This window comes from Sorex fumeus, unplaced genomic scaffold (genome assembly GCF_029834395.1).
Source record: "Sorex fumeus unplaced genomic scaffold, SorFum_2.1 ptg000018l, whole genome shotgun sequence".
Taxonomy (NCBI): domain Eukaryota; kingdom Metazoa; phylum Chordata; class Mammalia; order Eulipotyphla; family Soricidae; genus Sorex; species Sorex fumeus.
Genome location: NW_026606075.1, coordinates 22275698 through 22296009, shown reverse-complemented (window position 1 = coordinate 22296009; position 20312 = coordinate 22275698). Strand labels below are relative to the sequence as shown.

The 20312-nt window shown below is 39.4% G+C and overlaps 1 protein-coding gene across 7 annotated transcripts in view; it reads left to right on the top strand.

Moving 5' to 3' along the window:
- The first annotated feature begins 2258 nt into the window (after positions 1-2258).
- TENT2 (terminal nucleotidyltransferase 2) overlaps positions 2259-20312 on the top strand; it is a 62542-nt gene continuing 44488 nt past the window's right edge. For 2 of the 7 annotated variants that reach the window (XM_056112580.1, XM_056112578.1), the window contains exons 1-4: positions 8529-8708; positions 8856-9026; positions 9615-9704; positions 11798-12032. In XM_056112580.1, the coding sequence (XP_055968555.1) occupies positions 8893-9026; positions 9615-9704; positions 11798-12032 (459 nt within the window). In that variant the 5' untranslated portion in view covers positions 8529-8708; positions 8856-8892. Of the gene's footprint in view, positions 2575-2909; positions 2964-8528; positions 8709-8855; positions 9027-9614; positions 9705-11794; positions 12033-20312 lie in introns of those variants that run through there. The other 5 variants (XM_056112579.1, XM_056112572.1, XM_056112576.1 and 2 more) reach the window with 4 other exon arrangements.

The following is a 20312-nucleotide window of genomic DNA, read 5'->3' as shown; positions in this document are numbered from 1 at the left end:
AAGTGTGACATGGATAAAGAGATTATTTTTCTTTTCAGAAATAAAAATCCCATTTTCTGAGGTATAATTTGACATGTAAGCTGAACCTCTTTTGACAAATAATTCACATGAAACCAGCAACAATCAAGATCCTGAATATAAGTATCAGTTCCAAGTTTCCATTTTTACCCTTCCGTGGGTGGAACACATCCAGAGGTACTAGGGCTTTACTCCTGGCTCTACTTAGGGATTTCTCTTGTTGGGGCTCAGGGGACCATATAGGATGCTGGGGACTGAACCTAGGTCAGACAAGTGCAAAGAAAGTGTATTACTTATTCTAGCCCCTCCCCGTTTCCTTTTCCTCCTCAGTAATCTCTTCCTTTTGCCATTTTCAGTAGTCTAATCTCACTCCCCCATCTTCTAGGCTACCACTGACTTGCTTTTCCTTATTAGAGATTGGTTTGCATTTTCTAGAATAAAATACTATATTGTATATTACATATGAGTGGGATCATATGTATTTTTAGGATTTACTTCATTATTAACACTTATTCATGTTGCATTTATATTGGTAATTTCTATTTAGTTGTGTAATGCCATTTCATGATTATATGATGAATTGCAATACTGTTTATATTGAAGAAAATCTGGGTTGTTTTCATAGTTTTGCTTTGAGCACAGTTGCTGTGACCATTTTTGATATATATTTTTAAAAAAATGATTATTTATTGGATTCCCTAGCTCTGTGTTCTGAGGTCACTTCTGGCAGAGCTGGGGACACCGTATGTGGTACTTAGGATAGAACGGGGGTTAGCCACAAGCAAGGCAAACACCTTCCCTTCTACATTCTTTGGTCCTGTTGTCTTCTTTCCTTAAAACATCTCTTATTTGCACATCAGAGTAATATTGTCCTGACTGAGCAATGAAATATTTCCCTTTAGTCAATTTTTAAAATTTTATGTAGAATTGAATCTACTATTTTTACCTTTAAAAAATACCATAGAAATACTATACAAAATAAATCTAGATGGCAGTATATGAATTAATTCTTACTGTAGTACTGTTGAATCATAACAATGTTTCAGGTTTACACCAGTGGAAGAATAGATCTCATTTTATTTGTTTTTGGGGTACATTACACAGCTCTGGAGTAATTCCCTTCTCTGTACTGGGAGTGACTCACCTAGGTGCTCAGAGGACCACGTGATGCCAAAGAAAACCAGCATTCCTGCATGTAAAGCTTATGCTCAGTTCTTGAGCTATGTCCCTGGTCCCACAGAGGAAAAACTACTACCAAGATAAATAAATAAAAAGTTATTAGAAAGCGGCTAATTTCAGGATAAAACAATTTTCACAATCAATTTTATAAAGTAAACTCGTTTAAATAACAGAACAATTATAAACATAATTAGCTTTAAAGTATACGAAGCAAACAGTGACAATAGAAAAAAACTAGAAAACCTAGCATTGCAAGAACTCAACATCTCTCTTAATAATTAACAGCACGAGTAGACAAAATATCGCTGTTCTAACCCACCTGGGATTTAGAAGATTTGAACATTAATAAACAACTTGATGAGATCAGCATTCATAGACTTCTCTCTAGAACCACTGCAGAATATACATGCCTTTTATGTTAACACTAAAACATTTACCCAAACATCATATTCTGGCCAGTGGCATGGCTAAATTAAAAGAAAATTACATTCAAGTTTATAAAGCATATTTTATTATTTATTTTAACAGATCTACCTCCAAGAAATTAAACGTTATATATATATATATTTTTTTTTTTAAAAAAAGACCAGTAGAGTTCCCTTAATATATCTGAGAATATTAAGTGCTATGGGCTGGGCGTAGCGTCTCCAAGATTTGCTCATCCCAGCGCCTCCGCAGGTCAAGTTCAAACTAATCCGTAGAGAAGGGATTGGGGGGTGGGACTGGGTCCGAAACTCCTCCGGGGAGTCGCCGGGCAGAGGTACAAAAGAAGAACGTTTATCAGAACAAGAGCTGCTGCACGAAAACTCGAGCAGCAGGTCCGAAACAGTCCTCCGCCACTGGTCCGCGGCTGGGGGCCGGGTATCGAGCATTTCCCAGACCCGCGCCCACCCGTTATAAAGTTCCACCGTCGTCCTAACCCAGGCGCCGCTACCACTTTCGCGCCTGCGCATTCGCGCTAAACGTGCGGGCGGCGGCGGCGGCCGCGGCGGTGGCGGCAGCCGGAAGTGCAACCCTTGCGTTCCACTCGGGCTATTCCCATCCGGGGTCACATTGGTCTTCCGGGTGTCTCTGACAGGATTTTCTACGGCGCTTTGGGGGCGACTTTTTGGTCTTCCGCCTTTTGCCACCGCCCCCCAACCTCCCACACCCCTGCAGGCCCTGCCTCTTCTTGTGTCGCTCCTCCCCGGCCGCCGAGCCCAGGGCTTAGATCGCAATCTGGATCCGGATCCGGGCCTAGCCCTTCCGCGGGCTGCTACCTCCTGCGGCTCGGGTGGGAGCTGCAGCCGAGCGCGCGGGGCCTTCGCTGCTCCGGCCCGGGAGCTGCTGGGCGGGCAGTGCCGATAGGCCCTGCTGAGCCCTTCCCCGAGGACACCTGTGAGTTAGGGGCTGCAGGAGAGGGGCGCAGCCGTGCAGGCCCGGGCCGGGGGCGGGGCGCGGGGAACTTTTCCCGAAACTGTTGTTTCCTTTTTCGGGCGGGGGTTGGACGGGGTGGGGGGGAAGGGGGGAGGCGGGGAGTTCCCGTACCTTTTCTTCCATCTCCTGCACTCTCGGGCTGCCCCTGCCCCTACCAGACTAAAGGTGATTTTGGGGAGGGGGCGGGTGGTAAATCGTCGGGCAGCTTTCTTTTACCGGGTCTCGTTTGTCTTCCTCGAGACCGCTTCTTTGATCTACAGGGTCCCAAGAGGAGCATTGTTTTGGGATACGTGCAGGGGTGTTGCAAAGGGGGGTGAAGTACTCAAGTCGAACTGTGGCTCCGTGAAAATGTGAGTTTAAAAAAGAAAGAAGGAAGGATAGAAAGAAGGGAAAGAAAGAAAGAAAGAAAAAGAAAGAAAGAAAGAAAAGAGAGAGAAAAGAATGAATCGGGAGTTTTACAAGTTCCGACTCAGTTCGGACGTTGCATCGCTCTGCTTTGTAGACCCTCAGCGCTTCTTTCCGAGCGCAGAACCTGAGCGTTTCGGCTCCCGGGTGATTTTCAGCCGCCCGTCCGGCTGGATTTCCCCTCCCTCGGCTCTTTGTTTAAAATAGCCATTTGCTTTCGTTGGATCGGAAGGAAAAAGCCAGCGAGCCCCTGCAGAGCTCAAGCGGAGCTGGGGTGGGGGGAACGGACTCGAGAGTGAGGGTTCTGCGGGAGCGAGCCCTGAACTGAGTCTGCAGAGACCGGGGGACCAATTTGGCTAGACTGTATGGCCAGTTACCCGCTTCTATTTTTATTTTAGTTTGGTTTGGTTTGGTTTGGGGGTGGGGGCGGGAGCGTCAACACTCTCGGATATTCTTAGCTTACTACTGGCTCTGGGCTCAGGGATCATCATTCCTGGCGGGGCTCCAGGGACCAATATGTGGTGCGGGGGATCGAACCGGGGTCGGCGGTGCTGTGTGCAAGGCAAGCGCCCCACCCGCTGTACTGTCCCTGAAGCTCTCTGTTACCCACTTGAAACATGCACTGATCAGTTGTGCGCGTTTAGCTCACCCTGGAAACCTGGCTGGCTGTTGGCTTTTAGGGGTTCGATCCTGGCTCTCCCGGGGTGGAATCTCATTTCTGGTCGGAAGGTTCGAGCTCCTCGAAACGTGGCCGGAGACTGATGGAGCTCCAGCAGGGTGAAGGAAGTAGGGCTCTTTGCTGTGTAGGGACGGGAAGTGATTTGAGGGCCTTAGAGGCAGTTGGGCACAGAAGCTGTTTATGAATATCGCCTCATTCGGTTCAGGTTTTCATTTGGGGATGGGTTTTACTTTGTTGGAATCATGTAGAGGGATTGGTAACTTAGAGCGCCTGGCTTTCTGGGATCGGTCAAACTTAGGGTGGAGATTTTATGTTCTAAATAACATATTCTTCATGGGAATTATTTTTTTCCTGTAGTGCTGGGGGGGGGGACTATAATATGGGGTACCAGGGATCGAACCAGGTCAGCCGCTTGCAAAGCAAGCACTTTGACTCCCTCCATTATCTCTCTGTCCCAAAAGAATTAGTTTTTAAGCTCCTTTATGAGAGTAGTGCTCTGTGTCGATTATTTACAAATAAATCTTTAGTTTCCCATTGGGCCAACCATAGTCAAGAAGCAATTCTTAGCATATGTAAGGCAGGAATCATCTCAGCAGTTTAAAAAACATTCAGTGTTAACTAGATTATTGTAATGTGTAGGCAAATGCAGACTGATAATTTGGTATTTTTCAAGCCTAAAAGAAGAGCCCGTCTAGAGCTCAGGGATCATTTCTGGTGGTGCTGAGGAGCGAGGACCATTAATGGTGCCAGAAATTGAACCTGAGTTGGCGGCATGCAAGGCAAGCAAGTTACTTGCTGTACTCTTCCTGGTCCTGGATTTTACTTAGGCATTTTCTCATCTGCTGCCACAGTTAATGTGGAGTTTACATGGTTTATTTTCTGTTTAGTGACAAAGTCTTTTAGAACATAAGAAGGTTAAACATTTTGTGAGGTTCTTAAGTTCTGGTATGGTTTTTGCATGGTTTTAGTCCTTAATCTGTTTGAAAACTGATCCCCCATATTTATGATGAATCAATGCTGTTTTTTATCTTTATCAACAGCACGGTTGAAATGTCTTAGAAAAACAAAAAAAGAATTGAATTTCATGGGTTTCTGATTTGCCTTTTTCTCTACTTTGTCACGCCAAGATACATGTTTTGGAGTGTTGATAATGTTTTCTAAGAATTATCCTGTTTGAAGGCTTGCCTAGTTAATACCCAGATTTGAAGGTCACAATTCATATCCAGAAGAATATGACAGATACTTTGTTTTGGAGGTATTCCAAAGTTTTAGTACTTTATCTGGGAATATGGGCTTGGCTGAACTAGAGTCTGCCCTGAAGAAAAATTTGACTACTGAAATTAGTCTAAGATTTTAAGCCTTAGGTAATTTGTTCATTAACTTTGTAGTGTATTTCAGGGCCATTAGACATGGATCTGATCATGGAAGGGGGTTGAAATATCGTGAAGTCTGGACTCTTGTTTCTTGTTGCATTTTAAGTCTGAAATGCAGTCAGTGTTAAGGACCTTACTTGGGTCCAGAAAAGCACAAACATAGGTATAATAGGTGTCTATAATTTTAATGATGATCTGGTTTAAATAAGTTTGAAAATTGAAAACTCATTTAATTTATTCTGAATACCAGTTCCTTAATCAGATCCTGATGTCTGTATTCCAATCAAGCTATCAAGCAAAATTCATTATTATGAATCATGTCTTTAAAGTCATTTTATAAAAAAAAATCCTGTGAAATAGAAATCATGTTTTATGAGGGCTTGGATTAGGGAAGTACAGTAAAAAGACCAAGGAAGAGTGTGAACCTGGACAAAGGATAGAACAAATGTGGACTGGTTGCCAGTCTTAAGCATGGCATTGTAGGATTACTGAGTGAACTGTTAATAAGAGATTCTTTTGCATACTGTTTTGTTGAAGATGTTTTTCTTTTTCCTCTGACAAACACTAGGGAATACAGTTTAGCAGATGTGATGAGATTGATTAATTTTAAAAGATTTTCCTGTAATGCCAGTCTCAAACATCTCTGGAAATAACACTTTGTGTCTGGTCTAAATTATACTTTGGCATTTGGTATGAGTTTGATGGTACTGTAATACTCTTGTCCACAATTTATTATGAATTCTGGGCTGATGAATCTCACAATCTAGCCAGCCTAGGGATAATCTTACAGAATTGAAAACATGGGGGATAAAGTTTGTATGATTTGTCTCTTCCCAGACCTTTCTTTCTGTCCTGTTATCTCCTGCTGCTTCTTCTTTTTAGGCTTCTGATCTCAGTTCCCAGAGACAACTATCATTTTTTTGTGCCATGCCCAGTGGTATGCAGGGATTTCTCCTGGCAGTGCTCAGGGAATATGGGATGCTTGGGATAGAACTCCAGTCAGCTGTGTGCAAGGAGATAACCAACTCCCTGTATTGTCTCTCTGCCCCCCCCAAAGCTACCATGTTCTTAAGCTTCTTTAGTATTACTTTCCTCTGTTGTTCTAAGAAACAAAACAAAATCTTATTTTGGATTGACATTTACTGATGAATTAATACTTTTATGTGACTTCATAAATACTACATAAAAATATGTAAATATAGCAGTCATAAGATATGTAAGACAGCATGTAACAGTATATAATTGTATAATTTTTGAGTGTTTTTTTTAAGGTAGTGATTTAGTTTTAACAGTAATGCCATTCTGTGTCAGTACTGCTATTCTGTGTTTATATTTGTATCTTCTCTGTTAGCAGGAAAACATAGAAACTTCTTAGTGTCCGTCTCTCTTTTCTTAGACCAGATTATTTTTTCTTCTACTAAAACCTTTCATTAAAGGTTTAAAATTTGATATTACAGCTGGGTATAGAATTCTAGTTTGAAGTCTGAAAGACAGTACAGCATATATGCTGTTTGCCTTGCCCATGACTGACCTGGGTTGGATCTCTGGCACTGTATTATTGTTCCCCAAAACATTGCCAGGAGTATCCCGAACACAAACAGGAGTAAGCTCTGATCACTGCCAAGTATAGCCCAAAAACAAAATACCAAAATAAAGGAGAAAGGAGAGAAAACAAAGGGGAATTATAGCTTGAGTGTATTTTATTGCTTTGAATTGTTCATTTTCTGTGGTTTCCATGGGTGCTGTTAAGTCAGAAGTGTTTTTTTGGGAGTCAGAGGGCCACACCTAGCAATGATCAGGGGTTACTTCTGGCTCTGCACTCAAGAATTATTCCTGGCAGTGCCCAGTAGACCATATGGGTTGCCAGGAATTGAACCCAGATTGGCCATATACAAGGCAAGTGCCCTACCTGCTGTATTCTCTCTCCAGCCCAGAAAGTCATTTTGATTTGTAACCCTTTGTGTATAACATTTACTTCCTCTAATTTATGAGTGCTGCTTTTTTCTGATAGTCTGTATTTTCAACTTAATATTCCTTGATATGTCTCTTTTTTGGGGGGGTGGAAAGGAGGTCTCCCAAGTAGTGCTCAATAGATCTTGGGTCCTCTTTGCTGAGTCTAGCCAACTAAGTCAGTGATTCAGTGAAAGGATGAGAGGGTGTGATGCTGCTTTTGTGCTTGGGTCCTACAAGACTGTACCAGGCAATGCTTATGGGATCATGAGGTTGTGCTACTTGGGTCCTTTGGTGCTTGGAATTAATCAGGCCACCCTGCTGGTGCTCAGGGACAGCTCTGTTTTTAAAGAAGCTATGAGTGTATATATATATATATATATAGAGAGAGAGAGAGAGAGAGAGAGAGAGAGTATATTCTGCAATTTTCTTCTATCTTCCCTTCCACTTTCGTTGTTGCAGTGTCTTGGACTTGCACACTTGGTTCCTGTGTTCACCAAGGGGTCTCACACTTCGATGTGGCGTACTGGTATCATGCATGGCACCAGGGATCACAGTGGTGCTGCAGGGATTGAACTGGGCATGTGGTGTAATGCCAGAAATCAAATTTAGAACTGCACGCCTGTAAGGCAGGCACTTTACCTACTAAGCCATATCTCCAGATACTCTGCTTGCTTTTTCATAATTTCTTAAGAGTCCTTCCTGCCTTTTAAACACTATATTCTTGTTTTATTATGCAGTTTTTTCATTTTGTTACAGAGAATTTTTTTTTGAGTTTGAATTTGTTGTTGGCATTGATTCTTTTATTCCTTTTCTCAATCTATAGATATCTATTTTTAAGTGAGGTACTAGAATACTAATTGGAACCTTTCTGTGCATGGGTGGGCAGTTCCGTAGCAAGCTTCATTGTAAGTTGCTGTTTGCCTTAATTTTTCCTTGGTTAACTTCATTTTAAGTTTTCTAGCTGTAGCTGATTTTCCAGTTATTTTATAGATCAGTTTACTTAATGTCTGAGTTTAGAAGATGAGCTCCTGGAGATTGACTTTGCAAACTCTAGTTAATATTTATTTTCCATTTGTTAGCTTATCCTGTTTGTAATTTTATGTCCCTCTGGGATCATTTGTAGTAAAGAGTAAATATCTAGTCTCCTACTGTATTGGGTAATGACTATATTTGCTTTGTATATAGGTTTTTTCCATTCTTGGGGAATATGACTTTTTTGGAAGGCCTTTGTATATGTTTAGACTTTGAGGAGTGTCAGACGTTTGTAATTATTATTTGGGTGATGGAAATTTCTTCCCTTATCTGATAAGATTTTTTAGATATAAATCCTAGGAATAATGTTGTCATATACTATGTCAAATAAAATTATTCATTATCTTTATAAATTATGTTGAAAGTAAATATAGATTTTGTAGGATTTTATTATTTTTTCTCTCAGGTTTTTTTTTATTACCCCTGTGGCAAAAATTTGGTTTATTAAAGATTTTTGTTTCTTTCAGTGTGACTTAAGAGCTCTGTTGATAATCAAGAAGTAACTTTGTTGGGCTGGAAAGATAATACAGGGGTTAAGCCCTTGCCTTGCATATGGCTAATCGCTATTCGATCCCTGGCACTTCATGGTCGCCTGGACACTGCCAGGAGTGATCCCTGAGTCAGAGTCAAGATTAAGCCCCTAGCACCGTCAGGTGTGTGGCCTACCTCTCCCCAAAGAAAGTACTTTGCAAATGAATTACATAGTTTAGTAACTGTTTCAAGTAGCAATAGAGTTTAATATCATTAAGCTATATTTATAGTTATATTTATTTTGTATTTGTCTTTTAAAACTCCTCTAGGTAGAAGAATACATGTTCACTTATAGTGAACAAGAGCATGTTCCCAAACTCAATTTTGGGTCGCCCGCCTTTCACTCCAACCCATCAACAACATAACTTTTTTGCCCTGTCACCAACTCTTTATTCACACCAGCAACTTTTAGATGCACAATTCAATTTTCAGAATGCAGAGTAAGTATGGTGATATTTTGGTTTATCATGTATAAACTTCTTTTTCTTCTTGATAGAAACCTTTTTTTGTATGAAACATTTAACTCCACCAATTGGAATTAGATTTTAATATGTCCTTTTGTAAGGAACATTTGAATCCCACCAATTGATCTCTACTAGTGACTCAGGGTTCTTTTCCTTTCCCCAGCTTGGCCTCATTAGCGAACTCATTAAAAAAACCTTTTTTTCCCCTTTTCATTATTCTAGTTTGTGTTGCATAGTTAAATTAATATGGACTCTCATGGTTGTGATGTACATAGTTAGTTATCTCAGCTCCACATCACTGAAATGATCTATATCCTGGAGCAATGCCCTTTTGTTATCACCAATCAGCCTCCTTATTCTTTCCTCCTACTCCTCTTTTTCCTTGGCCTTTGGCATTCTCATTTCTGTAGTCCAGGGCCGGAGGTTTGACATCTTTGACATCTTTCATTCCTTTTTTATATGCCATCTATAAGTGAAACTATGTCTTTTTTAAATTGTATATTTTAGCTGTTTGTTTTTGAGGAAAAAGGTATATTACTATTGTTCTTTCTTTGTTTTTGGTAGTTTGTCTAGAGCTGTGTCATTACAGCAGTTGACATATGGAAATGTCAGTCCAATACAGACCTCAGCTTCTCCATTATTTCGAGGAAGGAAGTAAGTACTTCTATTTTAAAAGAAATGTATTTTCTGACAAGTGTATAAGAGTGTTTTTTTGTATTAAAATTAGGACTACTATGCCCTAAATTTTGTTTTTGGGAACCTATGTGATCTCCCCTGCCAGAGAATTTTAGTACTTCTCCATATTTAAAAATTGTTTAAAGGAGGGAGCATAAAGAATTTTAGGGATTCTCTTGTTATTTTTGTTTGTTTTATATTGGGGCCTCATCTGGAAGTGCTTAAGGCTTATTCCAGGCTGTTTGTGCAGGGAACCCTTCTGATGGTGCTCAGGGACTATATGTAGTGCTGGGGATTGTGCTGGAGTTTGCCTTATCCAAGCGAAGTGCCTTAACCCGCTGTTATCTCTCTGGTCCTCTTTCTTAAATTATTCCTTATATTAAAAATTTAAGATGGAATGAATTTTTCTTCAGAAAATCACTAATTTTGATTCTTACCTAAGGAGATAACTTTTAATTTGTTAGGGGGCAGTAACAAAATACAGCAAACTGGGTCACTTAAAAAATAGAAATTTAGGGACCAGGTTGGTAACCCAGTTGGTAAAGCACATGCTCTGAGTTGGATCTCTCATTCTGACACATGGTCCTCTGAGCATTGTCACTTGATATGGTCTTGGTGGCGTCTGAGCACCTCCAGTCCACCCTGAACCAAGCTGTGGTAGTTCCTATAAAAAAAAATTCATATTCTAAAGTAGAAATACTCCTAATTGTTGGCATTTTCATTTTCTCCTGTGGTCTTCCTCTTTCTTTTGTAAATGGCTGCTTTCTTGTATTCTTACATAGTTGTCTTTCCTGCTCTCTGAATGTGAATCTCTTGATCTGAGTATATTGACTTAGGGCCCACCCAGATGACCTCTTTTCAATTTTGTTAAATAAGTGAAATATATTCCAAATAGAGCTCTATGTTTTGAGGTGCTGAAGATTAGAGTTTAAACATGAATATTTTTGCAGAGGAGCGTACATCTAGTGGTATTTGGAAGTCATTTGTGGTTTACACGAAACTGTGTGCTTCCAGGGTTGACCCTGGACTTTCAGAATGCAAAACATACTATCAACCACTTGAGCTATCTCTCTGACCCTAAACTTAAATGTTGGAGGTATACGATTTAGCCTATAGCACCTCCTTTTTAGTAGTCTATTATTTGATCTATCTAAATCTTATAGAGCAAAAGTTCTACTATAAATAATAGAAATTTGTACATAATAAAGCTTTCTGTAGAGAAGTCAGAAATCATTTAATTTTAAGCAGTTCAATGAGGAGAAACGTATATCACAAAGTTGCAGCAATAGAATCCTTTGAGGTGATTGGTAAAAGATTTGGCAATACTTGCAAGATATTGTTGTTCAAAGCTTATATAAACATTCCATAGTTTTTATGTCTAATTTTTCATGATAATAGCTGAGAATTATTGACAATCTACTATTGTAGTAAGCACTGTTTTGGGGGCTTTAATGAAAGTAATGATTTAACTGGGGCAGTAGAATTAATTCACTGGTCAGGGGTGTATGCAATGCATGCATAGGGACTCTGATTGGAGCTCTGGCATTGCATGGTCCCTAGCACTGCTAGATACTATCCTGGTGGCCCTTGTGTACATACAGTTGCCCTGGTCACCCTCAGCAACACTGGACATTTGATCCCTTGGTACTGCCAGGAATGATCCCTGAGCACCATAGCTCTATTTTCTCTTTTTCTCCCTTTCCTCATAGTCAGAGCTATATGAAAGAATGCCATTGACATCATTTTACTTACTCCAGAAAGTGACTTAGGGCCCACCTAAGGTGCAGGACTTCTTAAAACTTTTTCCATTCACAACTCCTTTTATGCCCAAGAAATTTTTGTTTTGATTTATTTTTCATTTTTGGGCCACACCCAGTGGTGCTCAGAGTGACCAGGGTATCAGGGTATCTGTTGTGTGAAAGTGAATATTATAAGATTCTAATAGAACTAATAATAATGAGCTTGCTTTATATTGTCTTGATTTTTATACTTTATATGGATTATGTTTTCTAATTTTCATCAGCATTTGTCTTTGTGTTTAATTGCTAAGGTATATTATTTGTTTTCAGGAGATTAAGCGATGAAAAAAACCTTCCTCTTGATGGTAAACGGCAACGTTTCCATTCACCCCACCAAGAGCCAACTATAGTTAACCACATAGTGCCTTTATCAGGTGACAGAAGATATTCAATGCCGCCATTGTTTCATACACACTATGTACCAGATATAGTCAGATGTATTCCACCTTTTCGAGAAACACCATTTTTAGAACCTAGAGAACTCACACTGCCTGAGGCCAAAGATAAGGTAATATTATATTGATAATATTGATTATGATATATTTTCGCTTTGCCTTTCGGTATAAATTATAAAAGTATCAGAAATGTCTGGTATTTTGGATAAGTAGATCATGACTTTTCGTAATGTTTACAATAATAGTCAACATAATATGTAATTTTTTTTTTTTTTTTTTTTTGCCAAACTGGGGGGTGCTCAGGGCTTACTCCTGACTCTGTGCTCAGGGATCACTCCTCATGGGGCGCAGCAGGATTGGTCCCCACCATATAGGGTGCCACGGATCAAACTGGGTCAAGCTGGGTTCTCTATGTACCTGCAAACACCCTGTTAACTGTTTCTCTGGCCCCAGAATTTGTTTTCTATTTGTCTGTACTTTAACTTTTATTCGCTACTTATTTATACAAATCCAACTTTTATCTTGAGTAATCAGATTTTTCTCTTACTCATAAAAATGTGGGATTAGAACCCAGAACATGTGATACCATAGCACTGTCACTGTTATAGCACTGTTGTTCCGTTGTTCATTGAGTGGGCACTGGTAACATCTCCATTGTGATACTTGTTGTTACTGTTTTTGGTATATCGAATACACCACAGGGAACTCGCCAGGCTCTGCAGGATACTGTGGGCGGGACACTCTCGGTAGCTTGCTGGGCTCTCCAAGAGGGATGGAGGAATTTTGGATTTGGTATTTTGGATAAGTAGATCATGACTTTTTGTAATGTTTACAATAATAGTCAACATAATATTTAATTTTCTTTTTTTTTTTTTGCCAAACTGGGGGGTGCTCAGGGCTTACTCCTTACTCTATACTCAGGGATCACTCCTCATGGGGCCTGGGTTGGCCACTCCTCATGGGACCTCGGTTGGCCACATGCAAGGCAAACACCGTACCCACTGCTATCGCTCCAGCCCATGTGATACCATAATTTAAAGAATACTTTTTTTTATTTTGACAAAATCGTGTGAATAATGTTAAAAAGCTTTTTCTTTTAGGTTATTTACGTTTTTTGGGAGGTTTTGGTTCAGATATAGAGAATCCGAAGTCATTGAGGAAATGCACACATAAAATATGCTATCAAGGAAGAGTTACTAAAATTTGTAAAAATTATCTCAAACAAATAAACTCTATAAATAATCTTGGATGTCTCAGAACAAGTATTGGGGAATAGAGGATAGTTTTATACAAATATTAGGAGGGGCATTTCTTTCCTCTCCCCATATATAATGAGATCTTCAAAATTTTAGAATAATGGGATAGAAGACATAATACAGAGGTTAAGGTATTTTCCTTGTGTGGCTGACCCTGGTTTGTTTCTGGGCGGGTATTGCCAGGAGTTATTCCTGAGCATAGCCAGGAGTAAGCCTTGGCATGTGCTGTGTGACCCCTGAATAATTACCCACCTTCCCCCAATTTAGAATTTTGTCAATGACTTCGGTAGGGCATTTGCCTTGCACGCAGCCAGCCTGGCTGAGCCGGGTTCGATTCCTCCTCCCCTCTCGGAGAGCCTGGCAAGCTACCGAGAGTATCTCGCCCGCACGGCAAAGCCTGGCAAGCTACCCGTGACGTATTCAGTATGCCAAACAGAGTAACAACAAGTCTCAAAATGGAGACATTACTGGGCCCACTCAAGTAAATCGATGAACAACGGGAGGACAGTGTATACTGTGTACAGTCAATGACTTCCACTTACTATTTTTGCATTTTTAAGACTACGGCTAATTTTTGTTTTTGTTTTTTGGGTCATACCTGGTGGTGCTCAGGGCTTACTCTTGACTGCACTCTGGAATCACTTGTGGTGGGGCTCATGGAAGCAAACCCTGTGTTTGCCATGCAAGACAAGCATCTTAACCTGATGTGCTATTGCCCTGGCCCTAAGACTGCCTACTCTTGAGAAATATGACATTCATAGGCAAGAATGAGTTTGAAGAGAATTCAGTTACTTTTTTTTTTTCCGCCTTTTTGGGTCACACCTAGCAATGCACAGGGGTTACTCCTGACTCTACACTCAGGAATTACCCCTGGCAGTGCTCAGGATGCTGGGAATAGGATGCTGGGAATCGATCTCGGGTTTGCCACATGCAAGGCAAATGACCTACCCGCTGTGCTATTGCTCCAGCCCCAGAATTCAGTTACTTTATACTCATCTTGGGCTGGAGCAATAGCACAGTGGGTAAGGCATTTGCCTTGGATGTGGCCGACCTGGTTGGCCCAGGTTCGATTTCTTTGCCCCTCTTGGAGAGCTCGGCAAGCTAACGAGAGTATCTCGCCGAATGGCAAAACCTGGCAAACTACCTGTGATATATTTGATATGCCAAACACAGTAACAAGTCTCACAATGGAGGCGTTACTGAGCCCGTTCAAGCAAATTGATGAACAATGGGAGGACAGTGCTACAGTGCTATACTCATCTTTAGGTTTCTACTATCTAGCAAGAGATGTAAATGTAAATGTAGTTTACACTGGGTCAGAAAAGAATTATTTCTTTGTTCTTTAGTTACATTGATTTTTATTTCTCTGCCATTTTTTTCCTTTAACAAAATATAATTGTATTATAAAATTTACTTGTTACAATGTATAATTTAGCAGTTTTTGGTATATTTACATATTTGTGCAGCTATTCTCACTAATTCCAGTAGCTTTGAAAGAAACCTTATATCTTGTAACAGTTCTTTTCTCTATGCTACTCCAGAAGACTCTATTCCCCATTTTCTCTAGCCCTTAGCAATCATTAATCTTTTTAAACATTTCTAGCATTTTCTATTCTTTTTTTTTTCCGGGGTCATACCAGGCGATGCACAGGCTCTACTAAGGAATTACTCCTGGCAGTGCTTGAGGGACCATATGGGATGCTGGGAATCAAACCTGGGTTGGCTGCATGCAAGGCAAACTCCTTACCTGCTGTGCTATCACTCCAACTTTACATTTTCTATTCCGAGTTAATCTTTCCTTCCTTGTTACTTTTGGGCCATGCCCAATGGTCCTCAGGGCTTACTTTTGACTTTATGCTCAGGGATCACGTCTGGCCGGACCTTGGTATTGTATGTACCAAAGGATTGATCTTGGGTTGACTGTTGCATGCAAGAAAAGTATCTACCATCTCTCTGGCTCCATGTTCTGAATAATTCTTATAAGTTAAATCATGCAATATTTGGTCTTTCACTGTGTTTTCAGGTTATCTATAACATATCATGTACCTGTTCTTTATTCTTTTTTTTTTGCTTTTTTTTATTTTTGAGTCACACCTGGCAGTGCTCTGGTTTATTCTTTGCACTGCACTCGTGGATCACTCCTGGTGGGACCCAGGGACCATATGGGGTAATGGGGATTGAACCAGAATTGGCCACATGCAATGCAAACTCCCTACCTGCCATATACTGTTATTCTGGCCCTTTTATTCCATCTTATAGCTGAATTACAGTCCATTTTATAACTATGCCATAGTTTTTTATATATTCATCAGTTGGTAAAGTTTTGGATGGTTTAATAATGATGCTATGAATATCTCTGTATAAATGTTTTGTATCTATGTAGTTTCATTTTTCTTGAGTTTATCTGGTAGTGAAATGGCTAGGTAGCCTTGCTGGGTTATGCATTATTGTAATTTTGAGGAACTACTGAAGGATTTATTCTAAAGTAGTTGTATCATCTTCCTGTTCCCACTTGAAATTTATAGGTGTACAATTTCTCCATATTCTAGCCAAAATTTGTCTGTTACTCTTTTTTTTTTAAATATCCATCTTACTGGATATGAAATGATAACCATTATGATTATTTTGTTTTTATTTTTGGAGGGCTACACCTGGTGTTGCTCAGAGCTAGCTCCCTTCTCTGTGCCTCCAGGGATGCTCCCAGTTTTGCTCAGAGGATCATAGGGTGCTGGAGATGGAACCTGAACTGCTTCCCACAATGCAAAACTTACCCTTAGCCCATTGAGTTAACCTTTCCATCCCATCATTCTGATTTTGGTCTGCATTTTTCTAATAAATAATGATGATTAATGTCTTTCATTCATTTATATATTGCCCATTAATGTATCTTCTTTGGATAAATCTGTCTTCTGTATCTTTGTCCAATTTTTTTGGGGGAAGAAATGGGTGATGGTCCGACCCAGCTGCACTCAGGGCTTACTCCTGTCACAGGCATCTTACGGATCATTCCTGGTGGGACTTAGGATCACATGAGTGTTGGGGAGCAAACCTGGGTTCCATGAAACAAGTGACCTGTCTGCTGTACTATCTTCCCAGTTCTTTTCATTCTTTTTCTTACTATGAAGTAGAAAGATGTCAAGCAAAACCAGTGGAGGAAGAAAGTGAAAGTAAAATTGGAAAAGATGTTTTGGTACCATTTCTTGCTCTCTATCCCGTTCTTTGCTTTCTCAGTGAAACTTGAAACGCTATAATGCCAGTGCCTGTGGTGGGAATCTTATCAGATCAATTTCATGAATATAGAAGAACCTTTCATAACATGTGGGTTTTATTTATTTTTTGGTATTTTTGGGACCACATTTGTACTCAGGGCTTACTCCTGGCTGTGTGTTTAGGAACCACTCCTGGCAGTGCTCAGGGAACCATATATGGTGCCAGAATTGAACCTGGATTACTCACTTGCAAGTCAGGCATCTTACCTCCGTACTATCTCTCCTGCCCGGTTTTATTTGGTTTTTGGGCCATACCCAGCAGTGCTCCGGGCTTACTCCTGGCTCTGTTCTCAGAGATCATTTCTGGTGGTGCTTGGGATACTATCTGTGGTGCCTGGGATAAGACCCAGGTCAGCTTTGTGCAAGATGTGCACCCTAGCTGATATTGTATCCTTAAGCCTGGTTTTTAATGTATGTATGTACATTGACTCATTTTTAATAGAATGTTATGAGTCATTGGAAATTCTACTTTGCATTTATGTTTATAACAGTTAACTGTTAGAACTAACTTTCTGCGTATAGAATAGGTACATGTTGAATCTCAACAGTTCTAATCATAGTTCCTATTAGTATTATAATCTAGTTTTGTATAAGTAATTAAAAAAAATCGGGCATTGTCCCACAATGCAGTGTTCTGATGGCCACTCACAGGAGTGTTCAGGTTTGTTCAGGGTTACACCCAGCATTGCTTAGGGGTTCATGTAGTAATTGATCTCAGGGTCTTTGATTCCTGACTTCTGATTTATCTTTCCAGCCTTCATCAGTAACTTTTGCTTAGTAGCATAGAATCTTCCACATGGAATTGAGTATGTATTTTATTGAGATAAAGATACATTTTTTTAATTAAACAACTTGAGTTCTTGTTTCAACTTGCCTAGATGTTGGTAGAAATTAGGCAAGCAGTTTTAAGAAAATGTAACATTTATTAATGCCTCTTCTAGGCATTCTACATATGCAGTGTCATTTAGTCTTCCTGACAACATCATGACATGGGTATTATCTTATTTTTATTGAGACTGAGAAAGTGAAATTGCTCAGAATCATTGCTGTTAAATGACATAACCAAGATTGGGTCCCCTCTATAATAATTCAGAGGAAAAACTTGTGCTTAATGTCAGGTATAGGAAGAGGATATTATTTGAACGGATTATAATACCAGATCATCTCTCTCTATATATAATATATATATAATGTTTAATATATTGTTTCATGGTGATTTGGAGTATATAAACTGACAGGGATTATTGAATAGATATTTGAAACTATGGAATAATCTTTTGCCACATTTGTGGTAGTAAGATTATAGGGAAGGAAAATAGGACTGTAGCAGTCTACTTAAAACCAAATAAAATTTGTAACCAGAATACTATCAGCAATAATTATTGACACACTAGGAAGTAAATTGAACAAATCAGATAGACAGCTGAGCATAACTGTTGTCCTTTTTGTCCCTCTCACATCTCACTGTTCTGGTAAGCTTAGTTCTGCCAATGAACTTGTTAATACCATTTCCCTAATTACTACCTATATGTAAATTAGAAAGTATAAAGCTGAGCTGATAGTGTTTGTTTATTTCATAGGTGAGACCAGTACCTGAAATATGACTTGTGAAGTCCTCTAAGAAATGAAAGGAATAAAATAAATAAAAGGGATAGTATAAACTCTGGGGTTTGTGGTATGGAGAGATGTTATGGCAGGTAGGTCACTTGCCTTGCATGTGGCTGACCTGAGTTCAGTTGCTAGCACCCCATATGGTACCCCAAGCCTTACTGAAATTAATCCCTGAATACAGAGCTAACAGTAAGCATTGAGTATTGCTGAATGTGGCCTCAAAATTACTCTGGGGTAGATTAGATTTATGTTTATTTAACGTTTAACAAACATATTAGCTATGTGGTACAGTGTTGTGCTTAATTATACATAATCTATTTGCCATGTGTATAAAGTATAGTGAGAGAGGAAGAATATTAAAAAATCATGCACATCACCATTTAAAAATTGTTTATGTGTTTTGAAAGAAAATTGGAGAGTACTGAGTAAATGTAGTTGAAGTCTCAAGGATGAGAAGGAATTAATAATGGAAGAGTGGAGGGAATGGTCTCGAAGGAATATCATGTTTGAAGGTTGTAATGTAAAAATAGTATGTAGTATACAAAGAATTGAAAGGAAGGCAAGGTGGCTGTAGTTGCTAAGAGTGGAGAGGAATATGTCAGGCTGAAGCTATAGCACAGTGGGTAGCGTGTTTGCCTTGCCCACCTGGGTTCGATTCCTCTGTCCCTCTCGAAGAGCCCAGCAAGCTACCGAGAGTGGCCTGGCAAGCTAACCCAGGTATTCGATATGTCAAACATAGTAACAAATCTCACAATGGAGACGTTACTGGGCCCACTGGAGCAAATCCATGAACAGTAGGAGGACAGCGCTACATCTGATATTTGAGAATAATGAAGTTTGAGATAGCATTTACTAAGTAGAGGAAAGTAAACATGGTAAGCAGTAGAGAAGGTTTGAAACAGGCTGGTAGTGTAAAGCAGTGATTTTCGGTGCACAGGGATCACAGTTGGTCTGTAGGTTTATAAAAAATGGTGGAAACCATCCATCTAGAGGGCTTCCTTTCGATTAGTAATAATGAATTTATTACTAATAATATTCCGATTCCTCTTCAGGGAAAGATTTTGTTAGAAGTTTTATTCCTTTGAAAGTTCGTATTGTCTTTTGAAGTCTAAAGACTGGAATTTTTGAAAATGAATACCTTCTGGATTAAAGTTTTTTTTTTTTTTTTTTTTTTTTTTTGCCATACTGAGCTGTGCTCAGGACTTAACTTCTGGCTCTGTACTAAGGAATGACTCCAGGCAGACTTGAGCTGCTATTTGGAAATGGGTGCCAGGGATCAACCCCACGTCAGCTGCGTACAAAACAAGAGTCTCTCTGGCTCCTATCTACAAATCTTTTTGTGTATTTTTCTAGTTGCTATATTATCAAAGAACTCTTTAAATAAAATATTCAAGTTACTATTCTGAATTTTAGCTTTTATTTCACTCAACTTTTGGGTGAAGTTTGGTTCCCTGGACAAAAAAGAGGCTGTTGAGAAATCAGTTACCTGATTTAACAAATATTCATATTAGCTATGTGGTACAGTGTTGTGCTTAATTATTCATGATCTATTTACCATGTATATAAAGTATAGTAAGAGAGGGAGAGTATTAAAAAATCATGAACATCACCATTTAAAAATTGTCTTACGTATTTTAAAAGAAAATTGCCGAGTGCTGAGTAAATAAAGTTGGAAATCTCATCTACATTATCTGAATGCCTGAATTTCATCTCTTACAACTATTCTTTGGAAATTCTGATTTGTTTGTAGATACTACCTAATTTGATGTAATTGGTCTTGAATTTTGAGTTGAGATAAGGTTAGTTGAGGTTTCCTTGGTATTGATTTTAAAGCAGAAAGATGATTATAAATGAATAATTTGAAATTTCTTTAGTTTGGGAAAGGAACAGGTTTTATGGAGCCTCTTGGTAACCTTAGAGGAGTTCAGGGACAGTTATATAGATTTCTCAGGCTTTATCTCAAAATTTTTTTAAATTTTAATTTTTAATTTATATATAAACCATAAACAAATTAGAAAATAACATACTTGTTAAGTATTAGCTCAGTGAATATCAAATAGTTATGTACATGCTCACATTTCTTACTATTCTTTCCTCCCCAGCTCTTTCGAATGACAAACGTTTATATATATTTAAGGTCACTGTCACTGTCACTGTCCTCCTGTTGTTCATCAGTTTGCTCGAGCGGGCCCAGTAACATTGTAAGACTTGTTACTGTGTTTGGCATATCGAATACATCACGGGTAGCTTGCCAGGC